Here is a 25,260-nt window from a genome sequence, read left to right on the forward strand (position 1 = left end):
TTTCAAGAGCCCGGTTTATACTTGGTGTTAACATGTCCCCTGATCTTGGCCAGATGTTTAGGTGTAGACGAGTAAAATAATTGTGGTCAGATACGCACCACCTTCAGAGATTGATTGGATGAAAAGGGCTTTATAAATACATTTGATTGATGAAAGAATCCCTTTCTCAAATGTGGTAGTCTCTGTGTGTAGGGGCCCACGCTCATATTCCATTCTTCCACTTCAGCAGGACCAGGGCCCTGATTCCTGGGCCATGTTTCCCTTCCTAACCTTGCCCAGATGGGAGAGACACTGGGCTAGCCTGGGAATCCAAACTGTTCGGTTTCGATTCCCAGGCTGTATCCCAAATGGCACCCTGTCAAATGTAGGATACTATTTAGAACTGATTCAGTAAAGGAGATCTGTATCAAATGAACCAGAAGACTTAAAACAATATCCTCCTTGTGACTCCCATCTCTGCTGCTGTTGAATGCCCCCAACTGTAACGCCAGGTCTAGACTTGACAGTTCATGCAGCTTTTGTATTCTGATCATGGAAATCCAAACAAGTCATGCATCTACACCTATATATAAATGCATCCAGTGTCTAGATGCCCTTTTCCCACGCTATATTCAAATGCAGTATGTGCCCAGTGGTCCTTCTGTAGCTCAGTTGGTAGAGCATGGCGCTTGTAACGCCAGGGTAGTGGGTTCGATTCCCAGGACCACCCATACGTAGAATGTATGCACACATGACTGTAAGTCGCTTTGGATAAAAGCGTCTGCTAAATGGCATTTATTATTATTATTATATTATTATTATATTAAAGGGAATAGGCTAAATCTGACAACACAAAACTTGATGGCAGTAGCCAGCTAGCCGCTAGCCTTTATGAAGCTACAAAAACACATTCCTCAAAAGCATGAAAAAAGGTCCCTCTTGCTCCAACAACACACCTTTATTGTGGGCGGAGTGTTGTTGCCACTGTATGTGGTTTCAGTAGCCTGATCGCATCAGCAATGTGTCCCTGACCACCACCTGAAGTTTTCCGCCAGATCTGTCTTTTCAATGTGATATTCACATTCACGTGTGGGCCAGGGCTTTTCCACTTAAACCTGCAATATGTCACTTTTTGGGCTACCTGACCCTATAGAAATGTGAGTTATAGATCTGTTTCTATGCTTCTATGCTTCCTGTTAAGTGACATTTTTGCTTTGTACACTAGGTTCAAAACAGCTGAAAATATTTCACAGCGGTTGAGATGGAACAATTACTCTACACCATACTTGTTTTATCGCAAACTGAAAATAAGCAGTTCATGGCTGAGCGATTTCTGCATAGTGCATAACCAAATCTACTGGGCCTTCTGGGTAATGATTCAGTAGGGTACACCAAAGCAAAGGGTTTTGCTATAAAAACAAACACTTATTGGATAAGTTCAGGTTGATACTGAACCCTAGTCCTTCCTTAAGATTTGAGTAATTTAGCAGAGACATATCCAGAGAGACTTGAGTGCAAACTCTTCGCCCACTGTTTGAGCTGCAGCCTCACAATAACTCTTATGAATCCATTTAATCTCAGAATTGGAACTCATGATAACCCTTTAGCTACGGAGTGAAAGATTCCATTCCTGGGCTCATTAATATATACTTACATGGTTGTTTAATTATTCAAATTGTACAAAAAAAAGGAGATTCAATAATTAATCCTGGTGCTTTTCCGGAAGGTAAGAAACTAACAGACTTCGGGTTCTCTAAGTGTATGATCATTTATCCAACTGGACTTTCTCCATCTCAGCTTCAAACAAGTCAACTCCTCATTTAGTAAAACTGGGACAGTGAGGTCTCTTAAACTAAAGTAAAACAATGAGCCAGTGAAGTCTCAACTAGCCAGTAAACTACACTGGATAGTAAAAAACAACAACATGGGCTTATTGAACACATTTTATAAACACAATGTCATATGTCACCTTAACTCTTGTACAAAATGGTTGTTCAATGAGCCTTGAATAGCCACAACTAAATAACAAGCATAATCATTGTGAAAATGCCTCGTGATACGAACATTACGGATAACATTGAAAATAACTACCGGGGGGGGGGGTGCCGTTCTATAGAGAGAAATTCAATTTTGAAACTATATGACCAACAGAAGAAATGTATTTAACAAACAAAGTGTTACATGCAGCCCATGAGTCATTTCATGTGACCACTAACGGTTGATTAGAAAACAAAAACACTAGAAAATTATAACAACCTCTGGCCCATAGAAAACCACCTCAAACAAAAGTACTTTAGGGACATATAAAATACATTTTATTATCCATTTTGCTTAATTTCTACATTGTAGTTGCATTTCTAGACACTCATTATGAAAGAACGCAGCTACTGTTTTTATCCGGACACAGACGCAAGTAATGTTTGTTTTATCTTCTTTTTTCTGTCTCTCGTTGTGCGGATCTCAATATATAATTATTGTATGGTAAAAGAAAAAAGGGGAACCTAATATCTTTTTTTTCTCTCTCTCTTTGTTATACTCAACATAAAAATGATTGTTGCCTGGACCCGCTGAGGGCTTGGTAGGCCGGGCCAGACAGGGGCAGTGGGTCCGTCCCGGGCCCCAGGCTGAGAGCACCTTTCAGGGCTGGGCCCCGGCGGCTGGGACCTGCGTGGCCAGAGCACTGGGGGAAGAGATCACAGGAGAGCCCGCCACGTTAGCCAGGGGCTGCGACGAGGACATGGAAGTGATGCCTGGAGAAGAGGAAAACAGAGTCAGAGGAAGAGTCTGGGGTCTTCCCTAAGAAGAAAATATTCACATAAGAACTGATACTATTTTCTATAATTAACAGTCCTCCTTGGCCAGCTGTAGAATCATCTCTTCAGAACAGCAACATACTGTTATGACCCCTGCAGACACCTCATCATCAGACCCTGTGTTTGTTACCTGTCATCATACTGGAGGAGCTGACTGGGGTAGAACCAGTCGACAGCCCTGATATAGAGCCCATCCTCGCCTGGTCTTTCACAATGGGGTCTGACAGACAGAGAATGACAGAGAAGCCCATGAATGATAAGCAAAACAAGCTAAGGCCACAGAGATGCAGCAGATATTTCAGACACAAACGCAGCTATGCATCACAACCGTGACCTCAGAGTTCAATACATTCCTGTGAACAATGGTAGGAATGACTCGCAGCTCACAGAAGTAGGAGGAATCAATGGACTCCACTCTGACCATGCATGTTAAGTATGTATGCTATTTAAGAGGTGGAGCTCACAGAAGTAGAGGTGCTCCATGGCCTCCACTCTGACCATGCGTGTTAAGTATGTATGCTATTTAAGAGGTGGAGCTCACAGAAGTAGGAGGAATCAATGGCCTCCACTCTGACCATGCGTGTTAAGTATGTATGCTATTTAAGAGGTGGAGCTCACAGAAGTAGAGGTGCTCCATGGCCTCCACTCTGACCATGCAAGTATGTATGCTATTTAAGAGGTGGAGCTCACAGAAGTAGGAGGAATCAATGGCCTCCACTCTGACCATGCTGTTAAGTTTATGCTATTAAAGAGGTGGAGCTCACAGAAGTAGAGGTGCTCCATGGCCTCCACTCTGACCATGCGTGTTAAGTATGTATGCTATTTAAGAGGTGGAGCTCACAGAAGTAGGAGGAATCAATGGCCTCCACTCTGACCATGCGTGTTAAGTATGTATGCTATTTAAGAGGTGGAGCTCACAGAAGTAGAGGTGCTCCATGGCCTCCACTCTGACCATGCGTGTTAAGTATGTATGCTATTTAAGAGGTGGAGCTCACAGAAGTAGGAGGAATCAATGGCCTCCACTCTGACCATGCGTGTTAAGTATGTATGCTATTTAAGAGGTGGAGCTCACAGAAGTAGAGGTGCTCCATGGCCTCCACTCTGACCATGCGTGTTAAGTATGTATGCTATTGAAGAGGTGGAGCTCACAGAAGTAGGGGTGCTCCATGGCCTCCCGGGCGGTGAGGCGGGCGTGGTGGTCGTAACGCAGCAGCTTGTCCAGGAAGTCCAGTGCCTCGGTGCTGACCAGGTGCTGGTTCTCACTGTGGACAAACCTCTCCCACCGCTTACGGGAATGCCTGGGAAACAGACTAAAAGGTCATAGACAGAACACAACATGGACACAGCCTCTCCTCACCGTCAGACAGAATGCTCAGAATCTCTGAACTAGATTGACTATCGCAGCCGGAATGTGCAGAATCGCTGATCTACAAATCACACTGCATCCAAAATAACAAGTCATTGTGATTCTACGCCTTGTCTCATTGCTCAAACTGACAGACAGACGCAACACTAACAACTTCTGCGATTTGAGACCAACCTACCTGCCCAGGATGTCATTGAACCTTGGGTCTAGCTCGATGTTGTATTTGTCGATGTAGTCGTACAGGTCTTCTGTGCCCAGGACTTTTGCGATTCGTACAAGCTGCAAAACAAACGGGACATGACATGCATAAAACAATGGAGGGCAGCCCCGGCTGTCTGAACATCACTAGAACCACTACTACTAGTTGTCTATCAGAGGGGATGAAGCAGCAGACATGCCATTGGTCAATAAAGTAATGTTATAATCAAATCCAATTTTGTCACATGCGCTGAATACAACAGGTGTACCTTACCGTGAAATACTTACAAGCCCTTAACAACAATGCAGAGTTAAGAAAATATTTACTAAATAAACTAAAGTATCTATAAACAAATACAATTGATTGATGTATAGTTTGGTTGATTTGATAGGATGGCTGAGCTCTCACCTGGTCGTAGTTGTCGTGTCCGTGGAAGAAAGGCTCCTTCCTGAAGATCATACTGGCCAGCATGCAGCCCAAGCTCCACATGTCTAAACTGTAGTCGTACATCTATACAGGGACAGTCAACAGGGAATGGTGTCAAAACATCAGACCACAGAATAACTCAAGGAAAAGGCGACAGTAGAATTAAATTAGATGTAGGTTATTGAGGTGAATTTTTAATAAAACAAAAAAATGATCCCTTTTACATTTTGAGTGGGGTTTTTCAGGACGGTGTTCTGGGCAGATGTGAAATGACATCTGCTCTGACTGCATGATTAATTTCCTGGATAAAATGTGGCATAAACCTACATTGTACAGAACAGATGCATCTAATTCAATCTTCTGAGGACGAAAGTAAACCAAGAACCATAGCTATATGACAGTCGATTGTTCCCCAGATCATGCAGTAGGAATACAGTATATCGTCTTTAGAAGAAAGCTGACAAAACAGGGCCGTGTTCAATGGGGCACGACGCCTGACTGACCTGGTAGTCGACCAGCAGCTCTGGACCCTTGAAGTATCGAGAAGCCACTCGTACGTTGTACTCCTGAGCAGGGTGGTAGAACTCTGCCAAACCCCAGTCTATAAGGCGAAGCTAGGAGACAGAAGATGAAATCCAGTTAGTTTGAAAACATTATTAGAATCCAACGGCCAGGACTAATATTCATATAGATGGATTAAATCAACACACTCAGGACTTTGTCAAAAAATGTGTGTGTGTGGAGTGCATGAATTGTCATTTGTATATACAGAATCAGATAAATTCTCAATTAATTTATGAGATTTCTATGTTTAATAGTCACAATGGGGGACCGAACCTTAGTAAATAAATATGATTAATGTTTTATATCATATTAGAAAAATAAACCAAAGACTATCTCTGAAATTTGTCTTACCTCAGGAGGCAACATGAATTTTCCTACCAAGTGAATGAAAAGGTCCCATTAGACCCCTCAGAGGGGTTGTGCTGAGTAGTTCTCTATTGGGGAAAGATTCATGTTGAGCTTTCTACTGTGGTGGTTAAACACTCACAAGCTAGTCAACGATTGGCTAAATTTCTTGTATGCCACAATTGGACCAATCACAGATGAGTGCTTTGTGAACCAACTAAACCCAACAGCAGCAAACTGTCAGGCAATACTACGCCCATAAGTTGGTCTCTGTGACCACACGTACATTAGCCAATCAGAGTAGAGAAGGGAGGGAGGGAAAAGGGAGAGATAGGCCAGTACCTTTCTGTGTTCGTGGTCGATCATGACGTTGTGTGGCTTGACGTCTCTGTGCATGATTCCCATACTGTGACAGTAGTCCAGAGCCTGAGGGTGTGAACAGAGAGGAGAAACAGCTGACAACTGGCTCACGTTCACTACGGCACATCGTGGAAAAACGTTTTGCAACGGAAAACAAAAAAAGCAAGCATTTCTCATCGGCCAAGTTCAGATAGTACCTCCCAGTTTGTGAGCACTGAACATAGCCACGGTGCTCACAAGTGGATAACAGGTCTCTCTAACGTATTCCAGCCAATTAAGTGTGGAGAAAGACCTTGCGAGTCATCTTTATGGCTGCATTAAGTCCTAGTGACCAAAACAGAATGGAAAACACTTGGCTAACACACCTATTGGGTATTATCATCAGTGGTGTAATGATTGATATGCTTTCCCATGGGCAGCATGTGACCCTACACACACTATACATCACTAAAATAGACTTTTATTAATAAAGTATTATAGTTTTACATACAATAATCCTACTGAAAAGCAGATAAAACGTGAACATTATAGGCCAGTGATTCTCATCAACCCTGCTCCTGGAGATCTGCAGCTTTCTGTCCAATGATTGGCAGTAGGAATCAACAAGGCTGCTACCACTGTCTGAGACAGAGCTGTTGTAGAGCAGCAAACCTAAGTGAACCTTGTCCATAGTACCGCCATTTTCAGAGCCTTGTTTGTTGTTGTTTTTTAAACATCAGGTGTCTTCACAAGAAAGATGCTGAGGACAAACAAAAGTCAAGTCTATTCCCATTGTCTTCAGAGATCAAGTCAATGGGTAAATGCTTAAAAATGCTATTGAAATAATTATAAAACCTGCAGGTTTTTATCCATCCATACAGGCTACAGTGTAAACTGAATAATAATAAACTCATGAAGTCTCAGGCATAGTGGTTTTCCTGTAGCCAGTTGAAAAGCAGCCACGTGAGGAGCAGCTGTGGTATAAATACTCCTGGCTGGAGATAGGTTGTGGGTTGTGCTGGGGCTGGAGATGAGTTGTGCTGAGCTGGGGCTGGAGATGAGTTGTGCTGAGCTGAGCCGGGCTGGAGATGGGTTGTGCTGAGCTGAGCCGGGCTGGAGATGGGTTGTGCTGAGCTGAGCCGGGCTGGAGATGGGTTGTGCTGAGCTGAGCCGGGCTGGAGATGGGTTGTGCTGAGCTGAGATGGGTTGTGCCGGGCTGGAGATGGGTTGTGCTGAGCTGAGCCGGGCTGGAGATGGGTTGTGCTGAGCTGAGCCGGGCTGGAGATGGGTTGTGCTGAGCTGAGCCGGGCTGGAGATGGGTTGTGCTGAGCTGAGCCGGGCTGGAGATGGGTTGTGCTGAGCTGAGCCGGGCTGGAGATGGGTTGTGCTGAGCTGAGCCGGGCTGGAGATGGGTTGTGCTGAGCTGAGCCGGGCTGGAGATGGGTTGTCCTGAGCTGGAGCTGGAGATGGGTTGTCCTGAGCTGGGGCTGGAGATGGGTTGTCCTGAGCTGGGGCTGGAGATGGGTTGTGCTGAGCTGGGGCTGGAGAGAGGTTGTGCTGAGCTGGGGCTGGAGATGGGTTGTGCTGAGCTGGGGCTGGAGATGGGTTGTGCTGAGCTGGGGCTGGAGAGGGGTTGTGCTGAGCTGGGGCTGGAGATGGGTTGTGCTGAGCTGGGGCTGGAGATGGGTTGTGCTGAGCTGGGGCTGGAGATGGGTTGTGCTGAGCTGGGGTTGTGGCTGGCAGCACAGAGAGAGGCGCGACGTGTCAGGCCTGTCCACTCAGATAAATCCTCATCTTTAACACGTCTCCTCCATATGAGGCGCCTCTCTCTCGCCTGTCCTGATCACCACGGTGAAGAGTGAGAGGCCCTCAGCAACAGCAGGAGTGGGGCGGGGCGGGATTAGGCTTTAGCCAAAATTCAGCTTTTAAAATAATTAGACACCAGAGTGACCGCTATAAAATAAAAAATCTTAGCTCCGTTTACATCGTTCTCTTGCATTCTGTAATTGGCTGTCACATCACAATGACGTCACCATCGACAATTGCCGTCAATCATCTTCGGTATCCGATACTATCCTAATAAATCACCCAAATCTATAGTGCTGAGACTTAAAGCTGGAGTCCTGAACAACATAACGCTTTTAAACCGGTGGGGATTGGAGAAGCTCCAGTCTCAATCACCCAGACGCTGTCCCTAATTGCACCATATTCTATTATAGCTTACTATATAGAAAACAGGGTGCCATTTGGGAGGCACAACCAGTTATAGGTTACAATAATGGGGTCTTACCTTCAAGATCTCATACATGTAGAACCGTATGTCGTAGTCGGATAGCGTTTGATACAATTGCTGCAAAAAGAGAAGAAAAACTGAAGACATTTCAGCAGAATGCTACCATGAGGGAAGTAATAGAGGCATGTGGTCAAAGCTTCGGCTTCCATTTTGACTGGATAAAAATCAACTGTGATTCTTCTTACCTTGAAGTCTGTGTTGTTGACGTGTTCAAAGACCAGAGCTGGAGTCCGAGACTGCAATAAAAAAATACAATAAAAAAATATATATACAATTTCTTTTGAAAAACAGACCAAATATGATCAGTATAAACTACCATTTAATAGCAGATTCATACCAGATTCAGCTGGATTTTCAGCGAGAGTGGTAGCCAAAATGTCATATGATATGTACCGAGCAGCATGATGGCATTTATTATTGGTAGGTTGATGAAACTGACCACTGGATCCTTGACGATGTCTAGAAGTGAGATGATGTTGGGGCCGCCTCGCAGGTTTTCTAGAATCTTGATTTCTCGCTTGATTTTCTTCTTTTTTACTGGCTGTTGAGCACGAGAGAAGAACAGACCGAGAGATTGGGCAAAGAGAACGTTTGACAGAGCTTCTGTCAATTAACAATTAAAATAGGCCGCCTATTGGGGAACCCTGCTATATGGCCCATACATAATCAGTCATTGGCCAAATAACAGGTAAAAGACTAGCTGCCAATCTCTTAGTGAAGCCCATCCACAGCTTCAATAACTTTGGGTCTGAGTTGCAGAGCCTGTGGTCTAGAGGTAGTATGTATGTCTCTCCCCCGCAGAGACACGCTCCACCCCTGACTCCAGCCTTCCCACTGTTACTCCCACAAGCCTGTCTCCCCCTCTGTCTTTAACTTCTCTAGGGTAGGGGGTAGCATTGGGAATTTTGGATGAAAAGCGTGCCCATATTAAACTATGAATATGCATATACATACAATGAGTAGATTTGGATAGAAAACACTCTGAAGTTTCTAAAACTGTTTGAATGATGTCTGTGAGTATAACAGAACTCATATGGCAGGCAAAAACCTGAGAAAAGATCCAACCAGGAAGTGAGGTTTGTAGTTTTTGCAGAACGACAGATTTGTACCTTGTCAGCTCGGGGGTTTGAACTTGCAACCTTCCGGTTACTAGTCCAACGCTCTAACCACTAGGCTACCCTGCCGCCTCTACACTCTAACCACTAGGCTACCCTGCCGCCTCTACACTCTAACCACTAGGCTACCCTGCCGCCTCTACACTCTAACCACTAGGCTACCCTGCCGCCTCTACACTCTAACCACTAGGCTACCCTGCCGCCTCTACACTCTAACCACTAGGCTACCCTGCCGCCTCTACCCTGCTCTAACCACTAGGCTACCCTGCCGCCTCTACACTCTAACCACTAGGCTACCCTGCCGCCTCTACACTCTAACCACTAGGCTACCCTGCCGCCTCTACACTCTAACCACTAGGCTACCCTGCCGCCTCTACACTCTAACCACTAGGCTACCCTGCCGCCTCTACACTCTAACCACTAGGCTACCCTGCCGCCTCTACACTCTAACCACTAGGCTACCCTGCCGCCTCTACACTCTAACCACTAGGCTACCCTGCCGCCTCTACACTCTAACCACTAGGCTACCCTGCCGCCTCTACACTCTAACCACTAGGCTACCCTGCCGCCTCTACACTCTAACCACTAGGCTACCCTGCCGCCTCTACACTCTAACCACTAGGCTACCCTGCCGCCTCTACACTCTAACCACTAGGCTACCCTGCCGCCTCTACACTCTAACCACTAGGCTACCCTGCCGCCTCTACACTCTAACCACTAGGCTACCCTGCCGCCTCTACACTCTAACCACTAGGCTACCCTGCCGCAAGTGTATCTTTCAAATGGTGTAAAATACATGCATGTTTGAGGAATTTTAATTATGGGATTTCTGTTGTTTCTAATCTGGCGCCCTGCAGTTTCACTGGCTGTTGACAGGTGGGAAGCTACCGTCCCACGTACCCTAGAGAGGTTAATAAAGGGTCAAAAAAACATTCAAAACATATATTTAAAAGAAACACACTGGGTCTCAATAGGGTGAAGTCCTGCGCCAGTACCTTGAGTATTTTGACGACTACTTTCTCGTTGTTTGTGATGTTGATAGCTTCAAACACTTCGCTGTATTTGCCCCGGCCGAGCTTTCGCACCAGCTGGTAGTCATCTTGATTCCTGGGGGACAGACAGACAGACAAATATAACAATGAGTAATATTCACAACAATGTTAACACAGATGAGCCCTGATTCCCCCAACTGATAGTTAACACTGATACCTGATGATAAAGCTGGCACATTCCACATTTTAGATTAGACCTGCAATGCACCAGGGCCATGTTCAGTAGGCAAACGTTGTGGAATGTTGCGGATAGAAATGTCACGAATAAAGCCCACATGACAACTTGTTCTACATTTCAGAGATTGTTTGTTCTACTTCATACATTTCTATCTGAACATTCCAATTCCACACAGTTCAGCCCCGCTCTGCTGAACTTGACCCTGATAAGTCTCTGTTGTAGTGATTCCTCACAAATGATGGTCAATTATACTTTTATATACACATGACAAATATATGTCAACAACCCTTCCTCCAAAGGACCATTCTATGCATTACATTTTGTGGAAACCCCCCACCCCCCCCAAAAAAATCAAGTTATTTTTTTGGTCCTGCTGCTGTGTCCAACACCGAATGGGGTAAGGGTGTGGTGCTGCCGCCACCGACCAATCAGATGGCTTGACGACTAGCTCAGCTCACCCCCACTCCACAACGTGTGACTCGTAGTCCCAGTACTCCCGGGGTCTCTGTGTGTTCACATCGGGGTAAACCCGGGATCGGCTGGTGACCGGGCCAGACATCTTCAGGTGGAAGCAAAGGCTCTCTCCTCAGGACCTGCGGACAGTGAGAGAGAAGCACACACACACACACTAACATGGATGGATCAGTGTGGCGAAGCCGCCAAACTCCCACGATGCACTTCACTGGCTGCATTGACATGGCTAAAGGCATAATGACTCCTATTACCTACTTTGAGTCCAGACTCCAGATAATATCAACTATAGGTTGAGCGATATGAAACCAGGGTGTTTTTGTTATCACAGCCTATCTTAGAGCCTCAGCCTCTCATTCCAAATGGTCACCATGTGGGCGGTTACTCTGGAAACATTCTTATTTTGCAGGAAATTTGACTGGGTCTACACTGAGCCAATTGGATTTCAGCTCCTGAATCAATAAACCCGGAAAAACATGGCCTCCAGCCAATATATAGGTGAAATAAAAAACATACAAGTTTTGATAACGCAACATTTAACCTAGCAACAGAATGAATGCATTGTGTTCCCCAGGCAACTAGACACAATAGCTGTTTACGAGGTGTTGACACTATGGTAACTGGGAGGCTACCAATGTCATTTTAAAAAGGTGGGAGTAGGGGAGTAGCACAGTCTTGAGCTTAGCTTCCCAGTCAAAATATTTTTCTTAATGTATTTTCATTTTGGTCTATGGCAGATTTTTTCCTGCTGTTCATACACACACAAAAAATTGAAGAAGTTTGGCGGCCAAAGTCTACACCCCTTCGTCTGTGATTGTACTACTCCCAGGAGTGGGAACTCTTCAATTAAGTGTTTGTTGCCATTCAATGAGAGACGACTAGATTTCATGCCATTTTCTTCACTTCAGAAATATTGCACCGAACATCTTAGATGTAAAATTGCACGACTAAGCTCTCATTGGCAAAATATATATATTATTATATATTTATTTTTTTTGCAGATTCTTATTGATTAATTCTGCCCATTTTGAGGAAGTGTTACTGGGTATGTTGTTGCTACGGTGGCTCAAAAGGGACAAACTGAGCTTTTTTCAAAATTTGCAAGCTAAGGTCGTAGGCTATGCGAGCACATACATTTGTTTCGCCTAGCCGAGTTCTGCTAGAAGCAAACCGAACTGATGTATGCTGCAGGGTCTCCGTTAGGAAAATGTGGCGACGGACAACGTGACCTTGAAGATTTTTACCGGCCATTTGAGACATTTACTGGACCCATATGTATTGGGTGCAGAATCCACGAGGTCATCCACCCACGGTATGCTCCAAAATCACATTTACATTATGGTAATGCATCTTTACAGAAATGAATGAAGCAGCCAATAAAAATGCAATTCATGGGAAAACGCCATTCTAAAACAGTGTACCTTATAGCAGGTCCATATGTGACAGATTAAAATATCTGTTAGAAACTTAGAAAGAGGGGGAATCTAAAGATGAATGGGTTACTAACATGACTAGGATTGTGACTTTGGCTTCGGGACAACGAAAGAAAGTTGATATGAAAAGCAATAGAACAGGAGAGAAATGGCATAGCTGTGGATCCAATAGGAATATGATATAGTTACTCCTGTCTAAAATATGTGAAAATGTCTCAAGTACAATTTAAAATGTTGAGACAAGGGGAGGGGTGTGTTGAAGATATAGGCGAGTCGCTCTCCAGAATGTCTGAGTGGTCTCCCGCCAATTCTTGAACATTCATCGTTTCATTGTGTGAATTATATGCCCTTTGATTCTTAAAAAATAAAAAGTCCCTAATTTCATGTCACCAATACTACATGTAACGTTAATCCCTGTTATTTGGTTACATTAATTTCTGTTAATTCGTGTATTAGACATTTACCGTTCTCCATCTCGGAGGGGAAACGGTTGTTTGCAGCGTTCAGCACGCATAGAAGTACCTGGACTGCTGCGCGGTAATGTAGAATTGTGTATGTTTTTTTTAAATCATGCATTGCGAATTATAATATATTAAAGATCATCAACTAGATTCAGCCGCAGCCTGATTTCTTCTTGAGCAGATTGGTCGGGGCGCCGGAACATAATTACTGTTCCACTGGATGTCATAAGGTGAATGCACCAATTTGTAAGTCGCTCTGGATAAGAGCGTCTGCTAAATGACTTAAATGTAAATGTAAATGTACTGCAAAGTGACCACAAGAAACCCAAAAAGATATATTTGACAAAAACATTATTTCAAACCTTGCTTACATTTGTCCATTATGCGTGGAAATACTTCGTAAAAGATTTTCCAAATAAAAATCATTTGGAGCTAAACAATGTTATTTTTTTTGCTCAGAAAACTGGGGGGGGGGGTCAAATAAACTTGCCCGCAGACCAAATTCGACATGGAAAGATTTTTCAAATGGCTCACTAACAATCTCCCCCTCGATAATCACCAATCCTCAGTGTGAAAAGAGCAATGGAAGTTATAGGCCTACTGCTGCATTTGCCTGCATATAGGCTATGAGTTGCATGCGCTCATTTCTTTAGCCACCAATGGATCAGTGTATGGCAGAAGCTGGTGATCTCACATTAGTTGACTTTGATTTTTCATTTTAATTCAGCTTTTTATGATTAACCACGTGACAATGATTTTGAGAAACAAAATCGGTATTGAAATGAAACTGTTCCACGGAAACGCGCATATGAAAATCACTGGCACGCAGAACGGTAGAAACGGTCAGATAAATTGTAAGCTTCCCCAAACTTGAAACGCAAGTGGTCAGATTTTGCCTATAGGCTACATTGAAGCAAGGCAAGGCCTCATAATATGAAATAAAACATTCGGGTTTCAAACAATTAAGCATGTTTTCAAAATGCATACGGCATTCAGCTCACATTGTAAAGTAGTGGGTGACTTGCTGACAGCCTGTTGCCTGCACCTGAATGGTGAATGGGAGGTGGCTTCAATTCCCAGTTAAGAAATAAAAATAGTAGCTCTTTTTAAGCGGGCACCAAGTTTCTAACCCTCGATTGCATTTAGAATTGTTGTGCAATGAAAGCACATGTATTACTCTAGCAGTAACCAGCTGAGGAGCTGCAGGAGAAATCCCACTCAAAATAGGCTCTGTATGCTGGGCGCGTGTGACAGTCGTGTTAGACAAATAAGATACATGATGACCAATGTTCCCTTAACGACAACAAAATAAATCACCACTGGGCAAATTTCAGGTCTGCTGAGCACAAACTTGAATGCTATGAAAATTTTGTGCAACTTCAGGAGAGCTTGAAGTTACAGTTTAAACAGTGGCCAAGTAGGCTACAGTGGCTATTTGATCATAATGTAGGCCTACCAGAGTGGCCTACCGTCAAAAACAATGGAGAAAAACACATCCCATAACCAGGGATGCAAACTGGCGAGGGCCCAAATTGGTGACTTTTATTTGCACTGAAACATGCCAAACAAAAACCCTGCTAGGGGGAAATGCAGATTTTAACTAATTAAACAACAAAGAACATGATCTACATGACCAGTCTCTGTGTGTAAAATAAGTGGTTCAAGTGAACCTAACTCACAGCTAAAAAATGTAAAGAAAGCAATCCAATGTTATTTGTTGCCTAGAATTAACTGCAAATGACACTCGAGTCTTGAGAAAAAACAAAAAAACAATACACTAATATTGCAGTTAGCCATGACAGCCTTTATAATAGAACGCTTGTGACCACACACATCTACATATCGCACTTGAGAAAACATCTTAAAAAGTAGAAATAGAATGAAACAAACATTGTATTTTTGCCCTATTATAGTGGCCACTATAGTAGACATCGATCAAGTGCACAAGGCTACATGTGTGCAAAAATAACATTCACCGATGTAAAAAAATGTAATAAATCCCCCTCACTCACACACAAGTGTTACTGTCAAGTTCAACACAACAAAAGCCATATATTTGGGCTACACTGCACGTTATTACATTGTGGACAACTGTTCTACAATGTGCCAGCAGAACATGAGACCCTTTGTTGGCATAATTGATCTCTTTCAGGCAGAGAGAACACCTGGCACACCCCTTTTATCCACTGTATAGAAAGAGGGAAAGTGTGTGGTGTTCCTTTCACCTCTATAGTGGCATCCAGTTTAAACCAGGCCCGGCTCCAGCTACACTTGATCCCTGAATCCACTTGTTTAACAAGCAACACCTCATTTTCAACTAATTCTCTCATTCTGAAAATTAACCACATAATGTAGAGTGAAAACAGTTCACAGATAGTCGTTCTTTCGTTAGCTAGTTAACATTTCACACAGATTACCAGGGTCCAGTAAGCAACTAACACGTTATAACTTGAGGAACGGCAAGGAGTCGTATACCAATTAATACTATAGCGAATTGGTTAGGTTACCAACGTTGGCTCATCTGATGTTGTCTGACTTTATTAGCCAGCTAGTTTTCACACCATAAACTCAATTATTTGATAAGTTTGACAAATTGGTTGTCTCGTCTCTCTTCGTCTCTCTTCAGTCGCTTGCTGCATTCTGATGTTATATGAACGATTGGCTGAGCCTTGGATACAGACAGTATTGCTCCAAACGTGCATCACTTGTTCGCTCACAGCCAGTAGTGATCTAAAGTGACCTCTCCACCTACACTTCTCATCGGATCTACACAAATCACGTAGGTCACCTATTTTGGATACAAAATGGCAAATTTCGACGAAAGGTGACTAGTTTGCATCCCTGCATAACATTTTAACATAGAACTTTTATTTCCATCATTCAGCCTACAGTAGCAGCCAATGTGTGGTGATCAATGCCTACAAATCTGTGAGTAACACTTGTATCTTTTATCAATGTGTATTATGAGTATTTCTGTAAATATATGTGGCTCTGTGCAAATTCACAGGATGTTTTGGAGGCAAAGCCAAATCTAGGTTTTTGGATATAAATATGAACTTGACCGAACAAAACATACATGTATTGTGTAACATGTTGTCCCGTGAGTGTCATCTGAAGAAGATCATCAAAGGTTAGTGATTCATTTGATCTCTATTTCTGCTTTTTGTGACTCCTATCTTTGGTTGGAAAATCACTGTATGCTTTCTGTGAGTAGTTGCTGACCTAACATAATGATATGTTCTGCTTAACCTCGAAAAGCTTTTTTTGAAATCGGACACTGTGGTTGGATTAAGGATTTTTTTAAATGTAAATGGTGTCTAATACTTGTATGTTTGAGGAATTTGAATTATGAGATTTCTGTTGATTGAATTTGGCACCTTACAATTTCATTGGCTGTTGGCTAGGGGTTCCGCTAGTTCTAGACAGGTTGAAAAACTATAGTTTTGGCAAGTCAGTTGGGACATCTACTTTGTGTATGACAAGGAATTTTTCCAACTATTGTTTACAGACAAATTATTTCACTTATAATTCACTGTATCACAATTCCGGTGGGTCAGAAGTTTACATACACGAAGTTGACTGTGCCTTTAAACAGCTTGGAAAATTACAGAAAAGTATGTCATGGCTTTAGAAGCTTCTGATAGGCTAATTGACATCATTTCATCATTTCAGTCAATTGAAGGTGTACCTGTGGATTAGAGATTGACCGATTATGATTTTTCAACGCCAATACCGATCATTGGAGGACAAAAAAGCAGATACCGATTAATTGGATGGTTTTTTAAATGTATTTGTAATAATGACAATTAGAACAATCCCGAATGAACACTTATTTTAACTTAATATAATTTATCAATAAAATCAATTTAGCCTCAAGTAAATAATGGAACATGTTCAATTTGGTTTAAATAATGCAAAAACAAAGTGTTGGAGAAGAAAGTAAAAGTGCAATATGTGCCATGTAAGAAAGCTAACGTTTCAGTTCCTTGATCAGAACATGAGAACATATGAAAGCTGGTGGTTCCTTTTAACATGAGTCTTCAATATTCCCAGGTCAGAAGTTTTAGGTTGTAGTTATTTTAGGAATTATAGCACTATTTCTCTCTATACCATTTGTATTTCATATACCTTTGACGATTGGATGATCTTATAGGCACTTTAGTATTGCCAGTCTAACAGTATAGCTTCCGTCCCTCTCCTCACTCCTACCTGGGCTTCAACCAGGAACACAACGACATCAGCCACCCTCGAAGCAGCGTTACCCATGCAGAGCAAGGGGAACAACTACTCCAAGTCTTAGAGCGAGCGATGTTTGAAACGCTATTAGCGTGCACCCCGCTAACTAGCTAGCCATTTCACATCGGTTACACCAGCCTAATCTCGGAAGTTGATAGGCTTGAAGTCATAAAGAGCGCTGTGCTTGCGAAGAGATGCTAGCAAAACGCACTAAAGTGCTGTTGGAATGAATGCTTACGAGCCTGCTGCTGCCTACCATCGCTCAGTCAGACTGCTCTATCAAATCATAGACTTAGTTATAATATAATAACACACAGAAATACGAGCCTTTGGTCATTAATATGGTCGAATCCGGAAACTATCATCTCGAAAACAAGATGTTTATTCTTTCAGTGAAATACGGAACCATTCCGTATTTTATCTAACGAGTGGCATCTATAAGTCTAAATATTCCTGACACATTGCACAACCTTCAATGTTATGTCATAATTACGTAAAATTCTGGCAAATTAGGAGGCCCAAACTGTTGCATATACCCTGACTCTGCGTGCAATGAATGCAAGAGAAGTGACACAATTTCACCCGGTTAATATTGCCTGCTAACCTGGATTTCTTTAGCTAAATATGCAGGTTTAGAAATATACATTTACATTTACATTTAAGTCATTTAGCAGACGCTCTTATCCAGAGCGACTTACAAATTGGATATACTTCTGTGTATTGATGTTTATGGTTAGGTACACATTGGAGCAACGATACACACCACATCGATTATATGCAACGCAGGACACTCTAGATAAACTAGTAATATCATCAACCATGTGTAGTTAACTAGTGATTATGATTGATTGATTGTTTTTTATAAGATAAGTTTAATGTAGTAGGCTTCTACTGTATTCGCGTAAAAGGCAGGCTCCTCGTGGAGTGCAATGTAATCGGTGGTTAGAGCGTTGGACTAGTTAACTGTAAGGTTGCAAGATTGAATCCCCCGAGCTGACAAGGCAAAAATCTGTCTTTCTGCCCCTGAACGAGGCAGTTAACCCACCGTTCCCAGGCCGCCATTGAAAATAAGAATGTGTTCTTAACTGACTTGCCTAGTTAAATAAAGATTAAATAAAGGTGTAAAAAAATAATGGCCAAATCGGTGTCCAAAAATACCGATTTCTGATTGTTATGAAAACTTGAAATCAGCCCTAATTAAATCGGCCATTCCGATTAATCGGTCAACCTCTAATAAAAACTGAAGTCATATTCATATCAAATGTAATGAAAAGACAACATTTTTTAAAATAATTAAACACCGGAGTGTCCGCTATAAAAATAAAAAAAAGTTTTAGCTATACGGCCTAGAACATCCGACATTCAAAGAAAAAATACAAATAAATGACTGGACATTTTGCGCCACTTTAGTGAAAATCTTAGCTCCGCTTACATTCTTCTCTTGCATTCTGTAAATTGTTTCTACCATATTTTTTTATGCGGGCTACAGCAAAGGAATAGGCCACTTGGCATGGCCCTGCTGTGGGCTGCCCAGTCAGCTCTTTACTGCATGGTGCCAGTCATGTTGAAATTGGCTAAACATCGTTCGTCACATCACGATGATGTAACCATCAGCAATGGCCATCAATAATCTTCGATATCCGAAACTATCCTAATAAACATCGCCCAACCCTAACTGGCATTCAACCTGTCGTTACTGCAACAAAGGGAAACACTAACACAACCCCATATTGCCTCACAATGGCTTCAAATCCAAAACTTGAAACAAGTAGACCATTCCACTCAAACCAAAACACCAAAGCCGCCTCAAAATAGAAAAATTTAACAGAGACTTGTGCATTGTAACTGCTCGACCTCCGACCGCAAAGCACTATAGAGGTAGTGCGTGCAGCCCAGTACATCACTGAGGCCAGGCTTCCTGCCATCCAGGACCTCCATATCAGGCGGTGTCAGGGAAAGGCCCTAAAAATGGTCAAAAACTACAGCCAACCTAGTCTGCTACCGCATGGCAAGCGGTAACGGAGCACCAAATCTAGGTCCAAGAGACTTCTAAACAGCTTCTACCCCCAAGCCATAAGACTATTGAACATCTCATCTACCCTAACCAGAAACCATGGATAAATGGCAGCAATCTTGAAAAGCTGAAAGTGCGATCCACCGCATTTAACCATGGAAAGAGGTCTGGCGATATGGCTGAATATGAACAGTGTAGGTATTCCCGCAGCAAGGCAACGAAACAAGCAAAATGCCAGTACAGGGACAAACTGGAGTCGCAATTCAATGGCTCAGACACAAGAAGTATGTGGCAGGGTCTAAAGGAAATCATGGACTACAAAAAAAGCCACGTCACGCTTCCAGACAAACTAAACACCTTCTTTGCCCGCTTTGAAGATAAGACAGTGCCACCGTCGCGGCTCGCTAACAAAGTCTGCCCCCCCCCCTCCTTCTCAGTGGCTGACGTGAGTAAAACATGTTAACCATCACAACGCTGCTGGCCCAGACGGCATCTCTAGCCTCAGAGCATGCGGAAGACTGCCTCAACAAGTCCACAGACAATGCAATCGCCATCACACTGCCCTATCCCATTTGGACAAAAATAATAGCTTAGTAAGAATGCTGTTCATTGACTACAGCTCAGCATTCAACACCATAGTACCCTCCAAGCTCATCATTAACCTGGAGGCCTCTGGGTCTAAACCTCTCCCCAACTGGATCCTGGACTTTTTGACGGGCCGCCCCCAGGAGGTGAAGGTAGGAAACAACATCTCCACTTAGCTGACCCTCAACACTAGGGCCCGCAAGGGTGTGTGCTCAGCCCTCTCCTAGACTACCTGTTTACCCATGTCTGCGTGGCCATGCACACCTCCAACTCAAATCACCAAATTTGCAGACGACACAACAGTAGTAGGCTTGATCACCAACAACGACGAGACAGGGAGGAGGCGAGGGCACTCGGAGCGTGGCGTCAGGAAAACAACCTCTCACTCAACGTCAATGAAACAAATTAGATGATTGTGAACTTCAGTAAACAGCAGAGGGCGCACCTCCCTATCCACATCGAAGGGTCAGCAATGGAGAAGGTGGAAAGTTAAGTTCCTGGGTGTACACATCACAGACAAACTGAAACTGTCCACCCACACAGACAGTATGGTGAAGGTGCAACAGCCCTTCTTCAACCTCAGGGCTGAAGAAATTTGGCTTGTCACCCAAAACCATGACAAACTTTTACAGATGCACAATGGAGAGCATCCTGACGAGCTGTATCACCGCCTGGTACGGCAACTGCACCACCCACAACCACAAGGCTCTCCAGAGGGTGGTGCGGTCTGTGCAACGCATCACCGGAGGCAAACTACCTGCCCTCAAGGACACCTACAGCACTCGATGTCACAGGAAGGCCAAAAAGATCATCAAGGACAAGAACCACCCGAGCCACTGCCTGTTCACACCGCTATCATCCAGAAGGCGAGGTCAGTACAGGTGCATCAAAGTTGGGACTGAGAGAACGACAAACAGCTTCTATCTCAAGACCATCACACTGCTAAACAGCAATCACTAACTCAGGGAGGCTGCTGCCCACATTGAGACACAATCACTGGATACTTTAATAAATGGATCACTAGCCACTTTAAACAATGGCACTTTAATAGTGTTTACATTCTTACATTACTCATATCACATGTATATACTGTATTTTATACCATCTACTGCACCTTGCCAATGCAGCTTGGCCATCGCTCATCCATATATTTATGTACATATTCTCATTGACCCCTTTAGATTTGTGTGTATGAGGTAGTTGTTGGGGTATTGTTAGATTACTTGTTCAATTTGTGTGTATTGGGTAGTTGTTGGGAATTGTTCGATTATTTCTTAGATATGAATGCACTGTTGGAACTAGAAGCACAAGCATTTCATTACACTTGCATTAGCATCTGCTAACCATGTGTATGTGGCCAATAAAATGTAATTTGATCAAATGGCTACCCAGACTATTTGCATTGCCCCCTCCCTCTTCTACACTGCTACTATCTAAGCATAGTCACTTTAGTAACTCTACCTACATGTACATATTACCTCAATTACCTCGACTAACCGGTGCCCCTGCACATTGACTTTATACCGGTACCCCCTGTATATTGCCTCACTATTGTTATTTTACTGCTGCTCTTTAATTATGTTACTTTTTTTTTGTATTTTCTTGCATTGTTGGTTAAGGGCTTGTAAGTAAGCATTTCACTGTAAGGTCTACTACACCTGTTGTATTCAGCATTTCACTGTAAGGTCTACTACACCTGTTGTATTCAGCATTTCACTGTAAGGTCTACTACACCTGTTGTATTCAGCATTTCACTGTAAGGTCTACTACACCTGTTGTATTCAGCATTTCACTGTAAGGTCTACTACACCTGTTGTATTCAGCATTTCACTGTAAGGTCTACTACACCTGTTGTATTCAGCATTTCACTGTAAGGTCTACTACACCTGTTGTATTCAGCATTTCACTGTAAGGTCTACTACACCTGTTGTATTCAGCATTTCACTGTAAGGTCTACTACACCTGTTGTATTCAGCATTTCACTGTAAGGTCTACTACACCTGTTGTATTCAGCATTTCACTGTAAGGTCTACTACACCTGTTGTATTCAGCATTTCACTGTAAGGTCTACTACACCTGTTGTATTCAGCATTTCACTGTAAGGTCTACTACACCTGTTGTATTCAGCATTTCACTGTAAGGTCTACTACACCTGTTGTATTCAGCATTTCACTGTAAGGTCTACTACACCTGTTGTATTCAGCATTTCACTGTAAGGTCTACTACACCTGTTGTATTCAGCATTTCACTGTAAGGTCTACTACACCTGTTGTATTCAGCATTTCACTGTAAGGTCTACTACACCTGTTGTATTCAGCATTTCACTGTAAGGTCTACTACACCTGTTGTATTCAGCATTTCACTGTAAGGTCTACTACACCTGTTGTATTCAGCATTTCACTGTCAGGTCTACTACACCTGTTGTATTCAGCATTTCACTGTCAGGTCTACTACACCTGTTGTATTCAGCATTTCACTGTAAGGTCTACTACACCTGTTGTATTCAGCATTTCACTGTAAGGTGTACTACACCTGTTGTATTCAGCATTTCACTGTAAGGTCTACTACACCTGTTGTATTTGGCGCATGTGACATAAAATTTGATTTGTACGAGGTGAACCAGAAACAACAGCTACTGTGTTGTGCAGCATAACATTTTGGAATGAATACCATTCCAGAAATTCCAAAGCCCCCCTTCCAACAATCACCCATGTCTCCACACTACCTTAAAGTCAGCAGTCTTGCTCAACAGTAAGTACCATGGTTAAACTAACTTCAGGTCACATGCCTCTATCAAAATGAGTCAGTCACAAGACATGTGCCAGCCCCTCAACGGCAGATCTTTGTTGCCCTCGTAGATTAAAAAGGGAAAATATAAAGCTAGGGAGTCAAATCTAAAATACCCAAGAAATTCAAAGGAAAAACCAATGCAAAGGGATCTGGATCTCAGTATTTTAGACTGTACTGTATTTTAGACTGTACTGTATGAGACCTAGGCAAGATCAAATCATAGGCTACATTCAATTTTCTTTCAAAGTTTGAAACCGACTGTCTCAATTAAATATCAAATTATTGAATAGGCATAGTCCGAGATAGCATGGCAAAAAAAACTGGGTTTCATCAATAGAAAGACAGAGGGGCATTAGCCTAATGATCATGGCATTAGCCCAATGGCATTAGCCCAAAAATGTGATTGAGTCTGCCAAACATAGACCAATTCAAGAAGGTCTACATGAGTAATAACTAACATATTAGCTACATTTGTAGACCTTGGTTCCATTTCCTTAATTTTCCTATCAGAAGTTACTCTGTCTGTATGAACACAGAAAGAGAGCAATTGAAAAAGATGGGGCGGCAGGTAGCCCAGCGGTTAAGAGCTTTGGGCAAGTAAAGAAAAGGTGCAAGGTGCTGGTTCGAATCCCAGAACCGACTAGGTGAAAACTCTGTCGATGTGCCCTTGAGCAAGGCACTTAACCCTAATCGCTCCTGTAATTCGCTCTGTGTAAAAGCGTCTGATAAACGACAAAAAATACATGTTAAAATCTAACTTTAGCTAGTTACCTTGCTATAATTCCCCTGTAATACAATTAGCTACAAGATGTAGCCAAGCTTGTGGTCATTCAATAATGAGTTATTACTCATATGATTTAATGGCTTCTAGAAGCAAACATTTGTATTATTGTAATTGAACAGTAGTAAGTAGTAAGACAAGAGACATTGCATAAATTAGCTAGCTACAGTAGCTATCGAACAAAATGTCCTCTTTACTTTAGCTTCAGACTGACTCAACATTTATCAGAACGTCAGCTGTGAATATGTAAACCCAACTAGCTAGCTAGATATGGTCATTCACCTGTACAAGGCACTAAATGATTACAACAATACACAATAAAGTTAATAGATCCCTAAATATATATTTATATTCAATATTAGTTGGTACTAGTAGCTAGCTACCTACTTGATAGCAGCATCAACTAGTTAGCCGGTTAACTAGACATTCACCAATGCTTTGTTAGTTCCTGGTAGTAGCTATAGCTTAAAAATGGTAACATCTTTAAAAGGCACATTTAAGGCCATCATTGCCCATCACAGTGGTATTCTTGTTACCGTTACCAAAAAGCACCTTTCATTGATTGATAACCGCACGGTCACAAGGCCGCACAGGCCTCAGGTTTTCCTGGCTCAAGTCTGGGTCTGGGATTAGTCGATGAGCCTAGCACAGCCAGCGAACTGGTGCTTCCCTACAGTAAAATGTCAACATTTAGTGATTTTAAAGCTAGTGTGTGTTATATTCTAGCTACGTGAGTAGGATATTTCATAGTCATTTCTATCCCGATGCCTTAGTTTACGCCTTGCCACAACGATAAGAAATAGCTTGCTATAACTGGCTAAAGTTAGCCGCTCACTAGCAAGCCGTGGCCGGGAAAAAACTCACTTCACAGTAAGTTAGCTAGCAAGCTTTCACATCCATTCCACGAGACGATAATGACTCTAACCATTCATATGTATTCTATTTGAAATGGGACAATTAAACGCTGGTAAAAATCTATTAAAATATACAGTGTATTACCTCTCAGAGCTTCGGGATGACAATATGGCGACACTGGACTCCAGCAATCAGTTTTCGATAAAGGAGGGCAGTTACTCAAGACCTCCACTCCTCGGGGTGGCGCATGTCAGCACTCATTTGATGGGTACTACATAGACAAGAAGGCTAGTAGCAGCGAAGCAGATCAGAGCCAAGGGCAATGCAACAACATGAAAATATGTTAGTAAACCCCACACTGAAATTTAACTATATTACCACAAGATTGTGTTAGCTCGCCAAGCTAAAGCATTCACTCACAGAGCTAATGCAACTCTTCAGATATCAGGCAAGGACATACTGTATTACATCATTCAAGCATGGTTCACTGAACCACCTGCAACTTCACCCTCTGACCCCCTCTTCTTCGCTTAGAACAATCCAAGTCAAGGTACCAACCAGCGGGGAATCAAACCTGCATCCTCTGCGCCACAAAACCAAATCAAACACCACCATTACATATAGTTGTTTATAAGATTAAATCCTGAAATGAATGACGTTTTTGCCTATGTAGGCCTACATTCAACTGTTAGAAGTGTTCAGTCTGTCCATTGGTCAGGACAATGGAGGACTCTATCTGATGAGACAGTTGACAGACTAGTAGTCTGGAACGTGGTTGCATTGCACAATGTTCTTGTTCCACTGACCTTGATATATATAACAAGTTTAATCCAGTGCTGTTGTACAACACAATTTCCCCAAAAACAAAGTGGTCTCTGTCTGTACCATAAAGGCAACATGAGCACTTTTAAGATAATCTATAGGCCTATTGATATAAAATCTTGACTTGTCTGCATATGTCAAAC

The 25,260-nt window shown here is 42.7% G+C and overlaps 1 protein-coding gene across 2 annotated transcripts; it reads right to left on the bottom strand.

The window, feature by feature from the left end:
* Window positions 1–1,908: 1,908 nt before the first annotated feature.
* Window positions 1,909–24,593, bottom strand: LOC124012077 (casein kinase II subunit alpha). Of its 2 annotated transcripts, none has more exons than XM_046325458.1 (13): window positions 24,440–24,593; window positions 11,128–11,262; window positions 10,435–10,546; window positions 8,764–8,865; window positions 8,510–8,560; window positions 8,322–8,381; window positions 6,035–6,118; window positions 5,287–5,397; window positions 4,766–4,867; window positions 4,337–4,437; window positions 3,942–4,090; window positions 2,923–3,012; window positions 1,909–2,729 (listed from the first exon to the last, which is right to left on the bottom strand). In XM_046325458.1, the coding sequence occupies exons 2-13, from the start codon at window positions 11,226–11,228 to the stop codon at window positions 2,617–2,619; spliced, it is 1,176 nt and encodes a 391-aa protein (XP_046181414.1). In that variant the 5' UTR covers window positions 11,229–11,262; window positions 24,440–24,593; the 3' UTR covers window positions 1,909–2,616. The 2 variants fall into 2 exon arrangements, with proteins under 2 accessions (XP_046181414.1, XP_046181416.1); XM_046325460.1 differs by lacking the exon at window positions 24,440–24,593 and adding an exon at window positions 23,993–24,110.
* Window positions 24,594–25,260: the final 667 nt, after the last annotated feature.

This window comes from Oncorhynchus gorbuscha, linkage group LG24 (genome assembly GCF_021184085.1).
Source record: "Oncorhynchus gorbuscha isolate QuinsamMale2020 ecotype Even-year linkage group LG24, OgorEven_v1.0, whole genome shotgun sequence".
NCBI classification, from domain to species: domain Eukaryota; kingdom Metazoa; phylum Chordata; class Actinopteri; order Salmoniformes; family Salmonidae; genus Oncorhynchus; species Oncorhynchus gorbuscha.

What these genes read in the sequence shown, in the direction of transcription:
- LOC124012077 (XM_046325458.1), bottom strand. Translation starts at nt 11,228, where the DNA reads ATGTCTGGCCCGGTCACCAGCCGATCCCGGGTTTACCCCGATGTGAAC. An exon ending in TCACACGTTGTGGAGTGGGG is followed by an intron (nt 10,547 to 11,127) that starts GTGAGCTGAGCT and finishes TCTGTCCCCCAG; the next exon opens with GAATCAAGATGACTACCAGC. An exon ending in ACATCGTCAAGGATCCAGTG is followed by an intron (nt 8,561 to 8,763) that starts GTCAGTTTCATC and finishes TTTTTATTGCAG; the next exon opens with TCTCGGACTCCAGCTCTGGT.